The following is a 17,043-nucleotide window of genomic DNA, read 5'->3' on the forward strand; positions in this document are numbered from 1 at the left end:
GCTTCTTGTTCATGACCTGGTCTGAAATAAACGTTTTGAAAATTGGGTAAATGAACTGGAAGGCGTATAATAGTTAGTGATTTATCATGCATATGAAACTTAAATATACTCCACATGGCTTCAGGAGCAGAAATATATCGAGCATTGACAAAACTTGAGATTTCGTCCCAATTTAAAGTCCCTCGTTCTTCAGATGCAGTTAGGAATTCTAATGTTGCACAGTCATAACCTTTGTATACATATTGAAATAAATATTTAATACTTTTAATAGAAGCGCAGATCTCTACATTGATGTGTGCTTGATATTTCTTACAAAGGTACTTATTATAAGGAACAACCCATCTGTTGTCAATAGTACAACCATTTTTTATGAAAGTGCGCCCGTTATTGGGACGGTAATAATCAGGATAACCATCAACACAATAAATGGTTTCAACATTAAATTCTTTTGGATAATTCTTAGAGCATTTGTTATTTTCCATGCAAGGGCTTCTAGGATTTAAATTACCACATGGACCATGTATCATATGATTTATAATTATGTTATGCAATTCTGGTTCTAACAGTGGGTGTGGCAACTGTGCAGTGACAAATTCATCAACTGAGTCTCGATTTCTTATCTTATCTTCGCTTGATAACATTGCTAAGAAATGAAAATGAGGCAAACCTCTTTTCTGGAATTCAATAACATAAACATATGCGATGCACTTCCCAAAAATTCCTTTGATACTTATGTCATGTAGGAATTCTTTAAGCTTTAAGTTGAAAACTCTTGAAATAAGATCAGGTCGATCCTCAGGTGATTCATTCAGCTGTAAGTTTTGCACAATTTCAAGCCACTTTGGGTTGCATGTAAATGTAATAAATAAGTCAGGTTTTCCAAAATGTGTGACAATAGCAATAGCATCTTGATAATGTTGTTGCATTGCTCGTGGGCTACCAGGAAATGTAGAAGGCAAAATTACAATTTTTCCAGGTTCAGCATTATTAGTAGCAGCTCTGTTGCTAACATAGTCCATAAGACCTGTGTAGTAATCCACTTTTAAGTGTTTTTGATGAGTGCGAAAGAAATTAAGGTTATTAGATTCAACCTTTACATAAGCATCAACTATAAATTGTTGAGTGAGTTTCCCAGCATGTAGCAATTGATCATAAAGGAAAGAGTTGCCAATGTTATCTCGTTGAGATAATCGATATGCATAGTACTGGAGTAGCGTTACATGCGACTCATTGTGATAGATTTTTTCATGCCAACCTTTATCACCAAATGGTAAAAGTAAAGGATAAACCATAGGATCACAATTTTCATTACGAATAGAGATTTTTATTGGCTGTGAGTTATATGGATGTATGCATATTTCTCTGTCAAGAGATGGCTCACCCTCATCAATAGCGAAAACAATAGCAACATCATTAGTCTGTGGCAAATTATAACGATGTAGATTAGTACTTTCACTTCTAACAATCATGTAAACACCACGTTTTGGGGTTCCATTGCAAATTGAGCGATGTTGTTCTTGTGATTCAAGGTTATACATCATTTGAAAAGCTTGTGCATACGGGTTTATTATTCTTAGCAAGTTATCTAACTGTAATAATAAATTAGAATCACAATTTGTGTTGAATGGGTTTTGCTTTCTAATATTTGTAGCCTCAGAAGCGTCAAGCATGTAAAGTTGTCCATATGATGGTGGCACGTTAGCTGCAGGATATGCTGAAGCAATTTTGTGATAAATTTGACCATGTATTCTAAAGCAATATGGGCCTTTACCACTTAAATTATCAATATTAGCACCCATTGATGCAAAAGCCAAAGCACTGTTGAAATTTCTTATGTTAATTTTAAAATTGGAGCTTCTATTTTCATTAAAAAGCATACGCAATATAGTAGGTAAAGGTGAAAGCTGGGGAAGGGAAACCTTTCCATTCTGGCAGCACATTGATCTTGACTCATTTTCAAAATGTAATGCACCACAAAAGACACATACGGATGACATATTTCCAATATTAAACAGTTGTATCGTATGGTCATTATAATTCTTTTGATGTGCTAATTTATAGATAGTATAACTGTGATGATTACATGTATTTATATTAGTTTCATTAGCATTTTCAAGGTTTATATTTGTATGAGCTTCATCAACATATGCTATGTTTGTATTAGCATTGTCAAGATTTGAAGTAATTTTTGCATTAGCATGTTCAAGGTCTAGATTAGTTTCTTCATTACCATATGCAAGGTTGTTGTGAATATGATTATATGTGCTACTGTCAATAGTTGGAGGCAAATGGTGACGTATACCTCTTAATACTTCGCGAAGCCGAGGCATATTTGCTAGGGATGATAAATGAGATGAAATAACCTATCTAGTGTCAAAGCACTTATCTTAAAATTTTCAGAGATTCTAAGTAAAAGCCAGAACTCGCCTTCTTCTTACACTGGAAAAAAAATTTAAAAAAAATAAAAACGAAGACTATACAATGAGAGCACAATCTGTACACACCTTAATCTGTAAACAAAAGAGACTAATCTAGCAACCAATAAAACTTAGACACAGGACTGGCACACCTTTTCCAGGGCGTGGTGAGCAACTGTGAGAGGTGGGTGGGGTTTGCAAGTTAGAGAACTCACCTTGGGCTTGTTCTCTCTCGCAAAAGGACAGTGACTGCAAACTCTCTGATGGTTCTGGCTGTGAAGGCTGGCTCTGGCTTCAGCTCTGCCACTGGATAGCATCCACAAACCCAAATGAAGACATTTCAAATTTTCACAGCACACAAAAATCCAGATTGTTGGGGTTGGGGGCCAAATTAGCAGCTGCCGGGCTGACTGTGAACACAGACCTTTGCAGGAAGAAGCACAATTGCTGCGATTGCCACTGATCCGGCAAGCAAGCAAGCGTGAGCTCAATTGCGGCAGGGCATCCAGGGCGAGCTAAGAAGAACGGGCACGGGGGCAGGACACCACTGGCACACGTGTCGCTGTGCCTTCTTCTCCCGCCCCACGCGGCTTGGCCGCCTCCCATTGGCCGGGAGCAAACATCAGCAAGTCTGTGAACAGCATCAGGTTATTCCGAGAGCCACCACCCGACGCCGCTGCCTTTTTCGCCGCGTCCCTGAATTCCCTCGCTCTCGCCTTTCGAGCTTTGTCGCTAAAGATCCTCGCAATGGCCTCAGCAATCTCCTCCCGCTTCACAAACGCGTCGGAGCTCCTCCCGTCCGAAACTTCCACCCCGATGTGGCACCTCTCCACCATGATCTTGCGGTTGAGCCCCTGCTCGTATATCCGAGGCCAGCAGATGATCGGCACGGCGCTGGAGACGCTCTCCAGGACCGAGTTCCATCCGCAGTGGCTCACGAATCCAGCCACTGCCCTGTGCGCCAGAACTTCTCTCTGCGGCGCCCATGAAACCACCAGGCCTCGTCCCTTGGTCCGCTCGACGAAGTTCTTGTAGAAGTCACTGTTCTTCACCAGGACTGTCGTGTCGCCCTCGTCCACGAACTGGGGCGGCCTGACTGTGAGCAAGAACGGCACCTTGCTCGCCTCCAAACTGAGCGCGAGCTCCTCGAATTCCTCCTGCGAAAGCTTCGCTGAGGACTGAGTCTGGCTCCTGCGTGTCGAGCCAGTCGAGGCATTCAGAAGAACGGGCACGGGGGCAGGACACCACTGGCACACGTGTCGCTGTGCCTTCTTCTCCCGCCCCACGCGGCTTGGCCGCCTCCCATTGGCCGGGAGCAAACATCAGAAAAATTTCTCGCGCAACCATGGCTACCGACCCTGGCCCGGGCCTGGGATCCAACGGCCGGCGAGCCTCCCCACTATCGCTTTATATGTATAGATTCACTACAAAATGCATAAGTTGGGTCTTTAATTTTTATGTGGCTGATTCCACAAGTAGTGAGATTTGTATATTCAACTACAGTGAAACTATACATGCATAATCAGAAAAAGTTATCCAAGCTATTTTTATATTTTCTAAAACATGTGGTCTCCGTTCTGCTAGTGAGCTCTACACGCCTTTTCCTGCAGCTTAGGAGATATTTGCAGATAAAAAGATGGAGGTTATGCCTACAGAAGATGATGAATGTATTCCACATATTGTTCTTCACAGGAAATGTATTGTTGAAATACTTGACATCATTATAAATAGTTACATAAATCTTGTTAGTGTTGTGATATAGGTAGAATTGACAACTGTAACCCCTCGTGGTGTGGAAAGTTCTAACAAAAGAAGGAAGATCAATAAATGTTACAAATGTTTCAACCTTGGCTATTGATGCCAACTTAGATTTAGTGTAGGAGATGCGTTCTTGGTATTAGAATGCAAATATTACACGAATATTTAATTCCTCATGGAGCATGCATATTGAGGGAACTTTAACTATTTTAGAACTTGTTTCCCTTTTAACTTAAAGTCTCAAAGCATTCAACCGTATATATAGTTTATGCAAATATCAAAGAGATTAAAATTGAAGATTTCTGCTATACTTCTGTAAGCGACTAAATTTTCCATTCTACTTTAGTCACTTAACCACACCTCTGACCACTTGGAGGAGTCTCATTCACAACCTCCATAAGTCCAATCCAGGACTTGGGACTTGCTAGCCCCGAGAATGGCATCCATGCCACTTAACATTTGCACTTGGTCCAAGTGCTCCACGTGTCCGATCCCATGACCGACACTCAGAGGTACCACCGACATAGCAGCCCGTTACGCTAAGGCCATGCCCAATCACCTTTGCCACACTGGTAGTCCAATACCACTTGCATCACCGTCTTGGCTCTCCAAGACTAGGCAAACCATCCGTGAGTGGTCATCTCAGATCCACTCCTTAGCATCCTTAGGATGCCCACCGACAAGGGGAATAGCCTTCCTCAATATCCCTCTGTCAGTTCCCACTATGTCCCTTTCTGCCCCTGGCCGTGTTTGCCAACACTGCCACTGGATCGAGACCCACAGGCCCGACCACTAAGTCCCACGGTCCTCTGGGACTTCCTCACCACACGACTGTGTCCTTGGTCACTACCCTAGAGGACTGCTCCTCTTCCTTTCCACAGTCTGGGCCTTTGGGACAACATTTCGGAACACCGTGGCCTTACGCGAGCCACCTGGGTACTCTCCTCGCCTTCTGCCCTTGGGTGCTCTAGCCATGGGCTTAGAGCGAGGTTCCGTTGAGCCACGCCTGGTATCCAAGTAGGTAGTGCCACCCACACTTGGACTGGGAGCATCGGCTAGTCGATCTCCCGGGGGAACTAGAGCCGGCTCTTGAACACTTCACCAAGCTACCCTGCTTGTCGGTCCGTGTTCACTCTAGTCTTGGACTTCCCAGTGGGCAGCTCATCACCCAACACTGGGTCCGGCCTTCCTGGGCCAAACTGGCCTTTCCTGGCCAAACTAGCTCCATTGCAGTCCTCCCCCTACTATACTTTTGGAGCTCACCAAACCCCCCAGGGTCTGGGAGACGAACGCTTTGGGCTTTCACCCTCTCAGGCTCCGGACTCGGACTCGGACTCGGACTCGGACTCGGACTCGGACTCGGCCTCGGGCTCGGCCTCGGTCTCGGTCTCGGTCCCGATCTCGGTCTCGGTCTCGATCTCGGTCTCGGTCCCGGTCTCGGTCCCGGTCTCGGTCTCGACTTCGGACTCCATCTCGGACTCCATCTCGGACTCCATCTCGGACTCCATCTCGGACTCCATCTCGGGTCCATCTCAGGTCCATCTCGGACTCCATCTCGGGTCCATCTCGGACTCCATCTCGGACTCCATTTCGGGTCCATCTCGGGTCCACCTCGGACTCCATCTCGGACTCCACTTCGGACTCCAACTCGGGTCCATCTCGGACTCCACTTCGGACTCCACTTCGGCGTCCTTCTCGGATTCCATCTCGGGTCCATCTCGGACTCCACTTCGGACTCCAACTCGGGTCCATCTCGGACTCCACTTCGGACTCCAACTCGGGTCCATCTCGGACTCCCACGTGTCATGTGTTGGCCCTTTTGGGTCCCTTTTTGGAGCCTCGCCTTTTGCTCGCTTCGTGCTCGTTCCTCGAGCACTTCGTTGGGAGTTCCACTCCCGCTCTTGACTTTTCAAGTCGGAGCTTTTGGTCCAAACGTGTTACGCTCGTTTGGCTCTCGCTTCGGCCACTACCATATGGCGCCCTTCCAGCTCCACTTTGGGGCCTAGGGATTTTGTGTCTCACAATTCCACCACCCATAGACGAAGTTCGATGTCCTCATCGAACGGTAAACCATTTTGTAAAGTAACACTCGCGTGTGTTACCATTTCCATCCTTGGCACCTAGCCAATATTTGTCAATGGTTTGACATTGAAGGCTCACCATGCCTTCTCCATATTCGTCAATGGTTTGACATTGAAGGCTCACCATGCCTTTTACATATGCCTCCATGGTTTGACACCAAAGGCTCACCATGCCTTGCCTATCCTCTAAGGAGGGTAGTCTCTCCAACTTAGAGACTGATTGGACCACATGTAGTGGTTCTCTCCTTTTATTGGTTTAGTCCTCGCTAAACCTCTTAGAGACCCTTCTCTAAGTCACTCCCACTACTCCTTCTCGAGTAGTCTCGATTTCCATCGATATAACCTTTGCACTTTGGAACTTTGAATTTTGACTTCTTGGAGTCAATTTCCTAGGTGTCTCCGACACCTTGCCTTGCACCTTTTTGTGCAACTCCACTTCCCATCCTAGGAAGTTCTCTACTCGAGGGCACCATCATCCTCTCTTCTATTTCGTGCCAAAGTTCTAGTTATCATACTTTGTGCTAGGGCTGTTCATGGCCCTATCATTTGGCTACCTTACCGCTCCCTCCCTTGGAGCTTCCACTTTCGCCAAATCGGAGCATTTCGGAATCCCTCCTTGGAAACACACTTCCTTTCCCGCAACTTGTTAGCGTCCAACACATTAGTGTTCCTCGCCTAACTTTGTCACTTGGATTCCTTCCAAGGTATTCCACGGCCCTATCTTGGCCACTCATCTTTTGCTCCTATCCGTTGATTGTTGCACCAAGCAACATTGAATCTCTACCTCCTTTTTTGAGGTATTGTTTCGGTTCCATAGCAAAGACTCTTCTTTGCCAAGTCCGGAGGATGTTCACCCCTAGTATGTCTCTTTAGCATCTTCTACTATGGGCTCTATCCACGGCCCAACTTCGTGACCCTCCCATGGGTCTTTTATAAAGACTACTTTCCTCGGACTCACTATGCCATCGCACGGACATAGTTTATTTCCCTTAGGTGCTCTTCCCACTTGGTCATCACGACCAAGCCACACCACCTTAAACAGTTCAATTTCAACATTTTGAACCAGGAACTTCATTCCTTAGCCAACCAAGGACCTTGTCCTTATCTGGCCATAAGATCACCTAGTGATTTCACCTTGGCACCTTAACAGAGTTGCCAAGAGGTACTTGGTCTTCTAGACCTCCAAGTTGTTGACTATAACCCCGGGGGCATCCTCCACACTTGGCGGTGCACCCAAGCTAGCCCTTACGGCCAAGGGTTCATAGCAACTGAGATTAGGTGTCCCCATCTCACTCACCACGACCTTGGTGCCACTTGCACCAAAGCGTTCAAGTTAGATATGCTGAGCTTTCACACTAAGCAATCTAACCGTGCATCACGACTCCGAGGCATCCCTCGCTTGGCGGTGTGCCCAAACCAGTCTCCCCACTGAGAGTCCATGACCACCGAAATATGAGTGTCCTCATATTCCAAACCATCACCACGCCCTAGTGATTTGGGACTCGAACCCAAGCACTAGAGGGTCGGGACTCGAACCCAACCTCCGTATATGCATCTACGGACGGCATCACACAAGATGCCTGGCGTGACTCCCCACGCCGGTGCACCAACTTATTTTTAAAGCGCGCTAAAGATCACAGCTTAGGAACCTAGTTCCCCCACACTGCCAAGTCCTCTCACTTGACATATCTGTGATCATGCATGGACTCCTCCATGCTTGGCCCCATGGGCCCACCCTTTTTGAAGTTATCACCTTCAACTAGGGTACTTGTTCCCCTGACTTGCCAATCTCGCTTAGCAAGTCATCTGGCCACCGTAACATGGTTCATGCATAAGCGTGGAAGTCCTTAACCATCAACTTTCGTTCAAAGCCCTCTTTTTGAACACTCGGGAACTACTTCCCTAACCTTGACAGCCTTGCCTCTTGGCAAGCTTCAAGACCACGCTTCTGCTGCGCCACTCTGATTTCGCGCGTTCTATGAACCATTTACACTTGGCCTTTCTAGGTACTAAGCTACCTAGAATCGTCTTTGGGAACCTTGAAGGAACTCTGTCCCTTAGCTTGCTAAGGCCTCCCTTTTTGCAAGCTTTCCAATTGCCACATAGTCTAACATGGACAATTCCATAGTTTAGACTCTCCATGGCATCACGGTTGCTAGCGGCAACACCCTCGAGCCCCCACTTGATTCTCCACTCCCAGCTGGCATAACCAACCTTGGTTATGCCCTTCGATTTCTATAGTTCAGTTCCATCCCAATACTACTTGCCTTTTGGCCCTATATGTTTCCTTTGGTTATTTTCCTCCAGACCAGGAGGATAGCTTTGCACTTTCTATCATGCCTTAGCAAGTATTTTTAGGGATGAACCTACCCAATAGCCCAGGGAGTGGTTCCTCAATCCGGGTATGCTCACCTTATAATCCCACACACTGGGATTACATTGTTGCTTATGGGCCTTTCCATGCCCATCACTAGCCTTGCCAAAATTCCATTTTTGGCTTTGTGCAACTCGGGTAAACAGTCCTCTCCTGTCTCCGCAACCTTGGACATTTGGATAGCACCTTCTATCCATCATTCGCTAGGGACTTAGTCCCTTGGGCTTTATCCATTGCCCTCGCGACATCAAACACCACCTTCTGGTGTTCTAGAGTGTTCGGGTGTCCCAATGATGGCTTTCTTGACAATGAGTATTTCCTTTTATGACATTGACTTACTATATCGCAACACAAGCAACTTATCCCCCGTAAGGGTGTATCTGACTTCCCTATGCTATTAAGAAGTCTTGGGTAGCTACCTTCTACTCGTTCAACCAGTTATTTTGCACCTCTTGCTTAGTTGCCTCATAGTTGTCAAGTCCTACAACTCATTGTTTGGTGCTTTCACACCTCCATCATTATCTGGGTCACCACACTCCAACTGCATGCTCTGCAGCTTAGGCTATGCCATTCCCATTTCCATTGGGATTCCTTTGGCAAGGGGTTCTCATGAACCCACCAATATAGCCTCAAGGTATCACACCTTGGCACATTTGGTGTCTCCACACCATCAGCTCCACGAGCCTACCTCTATGACACTTCCCCTTCATGTTCATGTCTTTGCCAAGACCAACACCGCTCTTTCTCATGCCAACCATCTGTTAGCACTGCACCATAGAGGTCACACACAACTTTGCGTCAAAGTTGTTTTCTTTTTGGGAACACCTTTCCCACGACTTTAGCATGGCACATTTTGCCATCGATGAGATACTCTCTGTTCTCATCCTTGGATCCTATGATCCCCCCCCATCCTTTGTGGGGTACAACGCACCTCAGTCCAAATGCTTCCATCAGTCCTTTTAGGACCATCTGTTGACTCTACTTGAGTCGTCTAGCAGTTTTGGACTTGGTTAATCCACAGACCCGTAAGGTCCTACTTGTGAGGCACTAGCTCACTGGAATACACTTCTTGCATTCCTGTCCTACTCAAAAGGACTATTTTCACAAGTGTTACTCCGACACTTGATTTTGTTCTCTGGGGGCAACCTTTGCCCCTTAGGACTACTTGTCCATGTGATGAGAATACCAACTCATCCACTTAATACACCCCTAACTCCTTGGGTTGTTCCAGCATTTATTAGAGGTAGCCCCGGCTACCATTTCGAGGACTCGTGTCCTCATCCATACTTGACCTCTCACGGTCATCCATTCCGGTCTCATCTTCATGAGCACCAGCCTCAACCATGTGAGGATAAACTTGTGACTCCTTTATTGTTTTTGGAGTCTCTATCTTCCCCGTGATCCCAACTATAGTTGTTTACCCCAACTACATTAGCCCGTTTGCTGAGTCAAACGCTCATCTGGATCACCTCCTCAACTCAATGAGGAAAACCTTGCACTGTTCCCAAGATCCCAAAGTCGTTCCATTATTGGCCCCTTTTTTATCCACCACCTTGTCTACAAGTTCACACATTAACTGTAATGGAGAGCCATGTCTTCCCGACCTGCTACTCCTCAAGGATAGGCCCACTTCTCGGACCTTCCGTTGCCAACACCAGTGGTGATATACTTGAGCACCAATAAAAGTCGGACTAAGGAACAGCTCCGATACCAAATTGTAAGCGACTAAATTTTCCATTCTACTTTAGTCACTTAACCACACCTCTGACCACTTGGAGGAGTCTCATTCACAACCTCCATAAGTCCAATCCAGGACTTGGGACTTGCTAGCCCCGAGAATGGCATCCATGCCACTTAACATTTGCACTTGGTCCAAGTGCTCCACGTGTCCGATCCCATGACCGACACTCAGAGGTACCACCGACATAGCAGCCCGTTACGCTAAGGCCATGCCCAATCACCTTTGCCACACTGGTAGTCCAATACCACTTGCATCACCGTCTTGGCTCTCCAAGACTAGGCAAACCATCCGTGAGTGGTCATCTCAGATCCACTCCTTAGCATCCTTAGGATGCCCACCGACAAGGGGAATAGCCTTCCTCAATATCCCTCTGTCAGTTCCCACTATGTCCCTTTCTGCCCCTGGCCGTGTTTGCCAACACTGCCACTGGATCGAGACCCACAGGCCCGACCACTAAGTCCCACGGTCCTCTGGGACTTCCTCACCACACGACTGTGTCCTTGGTCACTACCCCAGAGGACTGCTCCTCTTCCTTTCCACAGTTTGGGCCTTTGGGACAACATTTCGGAACACCGTGGCCTTACGCGAGCCACCTGGGTACTCTCCTCGCCTTCTGCCCTTGGGTGCTCTAGCCATGGGCTTAGAGCGAGGTTCCGTTGAGCCACGCCTGGTATCCAAGTAGGTAGTGCCACCCACACTTGGACTGGGAGCATCGGCCAGTCGATCTCCCGGGGGAACTAGAGCCGGCTCTTGAACACTTCACCAAGCTACCCTGCTTGTCGGTCCGTGTTCACTCTAGTCTTGGACTTCCCAGTGGGCAACTCATCACCCAACACTGGGTCCGGCCTTCCTGGGCCAAACTGGCCTTTCCTGGCCAAACTGGCTCCACTGCAGTCCTCCCCCTACTATACTTTTGGAGCTCACCAAACCCCCCAGGGTCTGGGAGACGAACGCTTTGGGCTTTCACCCTCTCAGGCTCCGGACTCGGACTTGGACTCGGACTCGGACTCGGACTCGGACTCGGCCTCGGGCTCGGCCTCGGTCTCGGTCTCGGTCCCGATCTCGGTCTCGGTCTCGATCTCGGTCTCGGTCCCGGTCTCGGTCCCGGTCTCGGTCTCGACTTCGGACTCCATCTCGGACTCCATCTCGGACTCCATCTCGGGTCCATCTCGGACTCCACTTCGGACTCCAACTCGGGTCCATCTCGGGTCCACCTCGGACTCCACTTCGGACTCCTTCTCGGACTCCATCTCGGGTCCATCTCGGACTCCACTTCGGACTCCAACTCGGGTCCATCTCGGACTCCACTTCGGACTCCAACTCAGGTCCATCTCGGACTCCCACGTGTCATGTGTTGACCCTTTTGGGTCCCTTTTTGGAGCCTCGCCTTTTGCTCGCTTCGTGCTCGTTCCTCGAGCACTTCGTTGGGAGTTCCACTCCCGCTCTTGACTTTTCAAATCGGAGCTTTTGGTCCAAACGTGTTACGCTCGTTTGGCTCTCGCTTCAGCCACTACCATGTGGCGCCCTTCCAGCTCCACTTTGGGGCCTAGGGATTTTGTGTCTCACAACTTCCTGCAAACAAATATCAAATGGAAGAACATGTGGAAAAAAAATGATAAAAGTATCCAAGAATACATGGTATTGCAGGTCATGTTCATTCGAGGGTGAGGAGGTTGAATATAAATATGTTCTAAACTTATGTGTTGAAGATAGCACGGCTTATGTTTGGGCTGTTGCATTTCATGATGCTGCTAAAGAAATAGTTGGTTTGCCACCAATTGAATTTGAACAACTCTAAAATTTGGATTATGACAGATTTTGTTCATATATTGATGGTATTTAAGAGAAAAAATTTGCAATAAAGATGTGTTCTAGTCTCGAAAAATACCTCAATGGAGAGAGAATTAAATACATCATAGTTGGTGTGGATATATGAGGTGGTTTATCTTAATTTAGTTTAAATGCTCTAAAAACATTATGAAAATGAAGCCTCAAGTTGCAATCCTCATGAAAATATCTTGTCTTGAGAAATGTGCTTTCAAGTTCAATGTTTTTATTTGAATAATATATTACTTATTTTAGAACTACTGTTTTTTTACCACATTTTTTTTTTAGAAAGCTTGTTTTGCATCCTGAAATTACATTTTTTTAGTAGCATAATTGCACAATGCAACTATGCTTAATGAGAGAATGAACTTTTTTATCCCTATGTTTGCCACTTTGCAGCTTCAAATCTTTGATTGTGATTTGTTTCATATATACAAGCTTGTATATGGTCATCGAATCCCATACTACTCATGGTGCCTATCACAATTTATGCAGATCTTGCAACAGCTAAACTGGTAAACAGGTTTTTAAGAAGCCTGTAACACTATTGACTGGAGAGAGTGATGTTTAGCTACTCACTCCTTGGGAGGAATAATGAATCTTAGTTCCACAATTTGCATAAATTATCCAGTTTAGACTATCAAGAATCAAGAACAGCCCTAAAGTATTTTCTCTTGCACAAGAGTATCATTTATGGATAAAGGAAATAGCCATATATGTTCCATTCGAGTGATAAAATAACAAACTCTGGCAAGTGTTTCTCTATCGTTTTCTTATGATTTTTTCTATGTTTTATCTCTCTAAATTTAGCAGTGTGAGTTATAGATACGGATGCTCCAGACAGAAATAGCGTCAGCTGGAAATCAATGCTCGCTTGTGGTATCTAAATGCCTCTTTGACAGGCTCTCCAGGCATTTGCCTAGAAAGGGCACCTTGCACAAAGCCAACGTTTGACGGCTTAATTGGCAGGATATGCCCGTTTCGGGCATCTGGATAATGACGTGAGCTTTAGGATTGGAGACAGTGGGTTCTCATAGCTGCCTGGCGGATGGAGAATGCAAAGAAGATCGTCGAGATCGATGGCTAGTGTTGGAATGCGATTGCGTCCAGAATGGACTTCCAAGAGATGGCTTGCCGTAGTTTGCTGAGGAGCTTCCGTTGGATGCTACAGGCAGGCAGGCAGTGCCACCGGAGAAATTGTACGTGATCTATTCTAACAAATGACTATGCGCTTGGTTTCTGCGGAATTCGTCCACTCCCCGATAAATTCTTCGCTCTTGTCGCTGTGGCATTCCTCTCGGGCCTTTTGCTCTTGCGGTGTTTCCACTCCCAGATTGCGGTCCTCAGATCGTCCATCTTGGAGATGCTGACAAGGAAAGGCGCGAGCTTGACAAGCTCCTGTGGCACTCGAGAAGGAGGAGATGGGCAGGCATTGTTCTTGTATGTCTCGGGCTTGTCATCAATCACCACAACCTTCTTCATGTCCCTGCCCAGGAGCGCCGCCGGTTTGATCACAAAATCTATGCAAGAGTTACCATGGGTGGTCATGGTCGTCGATCATCTTCTCCTGCGTCCCCGCGGTGAAGATGACCACTTCATACCCCCCTTGACCGCCTCCGGGCCGCTTCACGGCGCCATCGATGAGGGTGTTGTCCAGATCGAGCACGAGTGTGGGCCAGCGGCCTGGCCATAAACTCTTCCTTTTGCCCTAAACCGGCCCTTAGGTTTGGTGCCATGGCGCCAATTGATCACCCCGCAAGCTGCGATTTTGAGGAAGCTCTAGCTGCGGCTGCCCGTGGCATCAACGTATCAGGTAAAGGAGAGAGATTGAGATCTCGAGAGCTAGTCGTGTAGGCTCACAGTTCGTGCCGCTTTGCAGCCATGCATGTGACCCTTGTGGTCACGAGCGCGGCCAAAATCCCATTGTTGTTGCAACTCCTGCGCTCCCGAGCAATCTCTAATTGTTGGGGGCTGGTAGGGCGCATGAGCGAGGACGAATGGATGCTGCGAGCCTTGAGCTTTGTGGTGGCCACCCCGGAGGAAGTCCGTGGCACCGCTTTGTTTTCCTCCCGCCTTGAGGCGCTTGTGCTGGACAAAGCAGCTGTGGCGCAAAACACTTTTTTCCACGAGGTTTGTCCTTGGCTTCTGTTCACTCACACTAAGTGTGTCACTCGTGCGCAGCTCTTGTATGAATCACGACATCGTAAGCTTCCCGTGTTTCCTGCGCAACCACGAGTACCAGTCTTTCGGAGGTTTGGAATTTTGTTTTCTTCTGCTCTCGCTAAACTCTACACTGTCCATCAGGCCGTGGCAGCACGGCGTGAGCGCAATGAAGGGCTGGGTGGATCCCAGGGACCGCTCCAGTGTCAAGGGGGAGCTGCGTTCCTCCTTGGAGGAAACTCTACCAGGTGATATATACACTACCAGGATTGATTAGCCTTGCTCAAGTTAGTGTCCTTTGTGTTTTGCCAGAAGTGCTGTCTTGCTCTGGCCTTGGAGACTCGTGGTTTGACTCAGCTGTGGAAAGCTTTGCCGATGGTGACAGCATAGTGCAGCAGGACTGGTCCGCGATTCTGAGCTACATGCCTGGCGTTTTCCATCGCCTTGCTCGCGGAGATAAATGGCTCACGCTTGTCCTGGCACCCGACTGCAGGGCTGCTCCCATCGCCCGGTTTATGCAAGTGTTTGCTCGTCACTTCGGACTGCCGGAAGAGCTGGTTGGCCTCCAAGCGGCCAGCCGAGTTGCCGTTGGTTCCCCCGAGAGATTTCACCCAAGCAACAGGTTGAGCGACGTCTGCCAGCTCATACTGGTCGAGGCGGACAAGCTCTTTGCGTCACACAGGCCCGAGGTGAGCTCGCTCTCTCTCTCGTGGTCACTTCCGTAGCTGTCTTGCCTTGTGTGTCACAGATGGAGTGGATCGTGGAGCGGCTGGAAGAGGATGTCCAGATCGGTTTGCACTCGGAGACGCTGCCTCCTGAGGTGGAAGACCTGGCGTCGAGGTTTGCCAAGCGCCATCGGTGGGAAAGGCTAGACAAGGCCGGCGCCAGCATGGATGGCATCCGCCAGTTCTACGCTTGCGTGGACGATGAGAGCTGCAAACTAGACGAGCTATGCCGGCTGTGCAAAGAGCTGAGGCGGCGCTTCAAAGTCCAGGCGGCGGTGGTGTGCAACAGCAGTGCCAGGGTGGTGGAGGTGGTGGAGGAGATGAGGAAGCGGGGCTTGTCCGCGTTTGGGATTCACAGCGGCATGGGCGAGAGGGAGGTGGAGCTTATCAAGCGGAGCGAGCAAAGGTCCGTGATCGTCACAGATCATGGCTGCTCCAAGGGGGCTCGAGACGTGATCAACTTTGAGATGCCACTGTCTCCCGGGGACTACTTTGAGCGTGCTTCCAAGCAGCGGGACCAGGTGACCAAAGTGGTGATTAGTCTTGTTGTCGGGGGGCAAGAGTGTGAGCTACTGGATCGCGTGAGGAGTCTGTATGGGGTCGACATAGATTTGTTGCCTTCTCAGCCCAAGAGACCTGTATTATGATGTAGTAATGTGACCATCTTCGTAATCTAGTTTTGAAGAAGGGTCCAGTGTTCTGTGTGCAATCTGAGGTTGGCACCGGCAAATCTTGCAACACTAGAACTCAGGAATTAGTCCATGAATTTGGAAACCTGGTGTACAATCAGTCTTTCATGTGGCTTGAGCTCCACAAATACTCGAGCTGTAAACAATTCTTTCGACATCGACCAGTTTAAGCTCTTCATTAACATCCAAAATTTTCCTTAAATTCACCCTTAATATTAAGAGTAAGTGTCAAAAGGCCCGACACCAGTTCTTGCTTCACACAAACTTTGTTATCAATCCCACCATTTTACATTAGAAGATTTTAACCTAATTTGAAATTTTAATGTTATTCTTTTCATATCAATATTAGCTAATTATAGTATTAGTCATTTTTTGTAATAAAAACTTTGGATAATGATAACCTTAGCCATTACGTTATACCTAACAGCATTAGACTAACAAAACTCTCAGGAATGTTAAGCATGTGATGGAAGAGGATTCTACAAGCAAGGAATCAAAATTTCCCTTGTGTCAATAACAAAAAATCATGGATCACACAGCAAGAATTTCCTAGATCACTAGCACCATAGGAACAAAGATCTCTATGGAAGAGGAAGGATTCCACAAGCAAGAAATCATGAAAATTTCCAGGAATCAAGAGCATTACCTTGTGTGAGAGGGGGAAGTCTCCATGGATGGGCCACAATCCCTTGCAAACGTAGCAATCCGCTGGGCAGGTCGACTGCATTGTCCCCAACAGCAGCACCATTGCAAGATTGGCCATCTTGTTTGTGAGCATATAAGGTGTGTTGGTGATTGCCACACCACACTCCTTGCACTTTCCATGCTGAACGACCGACACGATCTCCAGCTGCAGCAGCCTCACCACTGCCAATGCCTTGAACTTGTGATTGACGACCAGCTTGAATCTAGCTCCTGAGTGTTGCAGCAGCATCACAAGTGAAAGCCCTATACAATATTCATGGAATAATTTAATCCTAATGCTACAAAAGTGTAGCATTAGGATTTATGCAAAAAATGCAAAAGAAATGCTAGCTTACTTTAATGTTAATTTTTGGTGTAAACAAGTTACCATTAAATTCAACAACTAAATTAGAGTTTGCATTTACACCAATACTTAAAGTTATACTTAAATATTAGTCTTCTCTGCAAGCTTGGCTGCAATAGTTGTCCAGCAAGCTGGAGGTGGCTGACACTTCTTACGACTCTCAGCTCTGCCTTGCAAAATACTCTTCCCTCTTGAGATCAATTAGAGCATGAGTCTCATCTGA

General features: G+C 47.2%; 2 protein-coding genes across 2 annotated transcripts; one reads left to right on the top strand and one right to left on the bottom strand.

Moving 5' to 3' along the window:
- Positions 1-2,765: 2,765 nt before the first annotated feature.
- LOC9628993 (isoflavone 7-O-glucosyltransferase 1) lies at positions 2,766-3,764 on the bottom strand. The gene is made up of 3 exons (XM_002989795.2): positions 3,739-3,764; positions 2,963-3,608; positions 2,766-2,876 (listed from the first exon to the last, which is right to left on the bottom strand). The coding sequence occupies exons 1-3, from the start codon at positions 3,762-3,764 to the stop codon at positions 2,766-2,768; spliced, it is 783 nt and encodes a 260-aa protein (XP_002989841.2).
- Positions 3,765-13,932: 10,168 nt separating this feature from the next.
- Positions 13,933-15,730, top strand: LOC9629305 (eukaryotic initiation factor 4A-1). Its single transcript, XM_002989757.1, has 6 exons — positions 13,933-14,011; positions 14,078-14,328; positions 14,380-14,450; positions 14,503-14,606; positions 14,671-15,047; positions 15,107-15,730. The coding sequence occupies exons 1-6, from the start codon at positions 13,933-13,935 to the stop codon at positions 15,728-15,730; spliced, it is 1,506 nt and encodes a 501-aa protein (XP_002989803.1).
- Positions 15,731-17,043: the final 1,313 nt, after the last annotated feature.

Source organism: Selaginella moellendorffii, unplaced genomic scaffold, assembly GCF_000143415.4.
Source record: "Selaginella moellendorffii unplaced genomic scaffold, v1.0 SELMOscaffold_101, whole genome shotgun sequence".
Lineage (NCBI taxonomy): Eukaryota > Viridiplantae > Streptophyta > Lycopodiopsida > Selaginellales > Selaginellaceae > Selaginella > Selaginella moellendorffii.

Coding starts and splice junctions, on each gene's coding strand:
- LOC9628993 (XM_002989795.2), bottom strand. CDS start 3,764: ATGGTTGCGCGAGAAATTTTTCTGAT. Junction 3,609..3,738: donor GCGCGAGAAATTTTTCTGAT/GTTTGCTCCCGG, acceptor CTCGACACGCAG/GAGCCAGACTCAGTCCTCAG. Junction 2,877..2,962: donor CAGCGACACGTGTGCCAGTG/GTGTCCTGCCCC, acceptor TTGCCGGATCAG/TGGCAATCGCAGCAATTGTG.
- LOC9629305 (XM_002989757.1), top strand. CDS start 13,933: ATGGCGCCAATTGATCACCCCGCAAGCTGCGATTTTGAGGAAGCTCTA. Junction 14,012..14,077: donor CCGTGGCATCAACGTATCAG/GTAAAGGAGAGA, acceptor GCCGCTTTGCAG/CCATGCATGTGACCCTTGTG. Junction 15,048..15,106: donor TTGCGTCACACAGGCCCGAG/GTGAGCTCGCTC, acceptor TGTGTGTCACAG/ATGGAGTGGATCGTGGAGCG.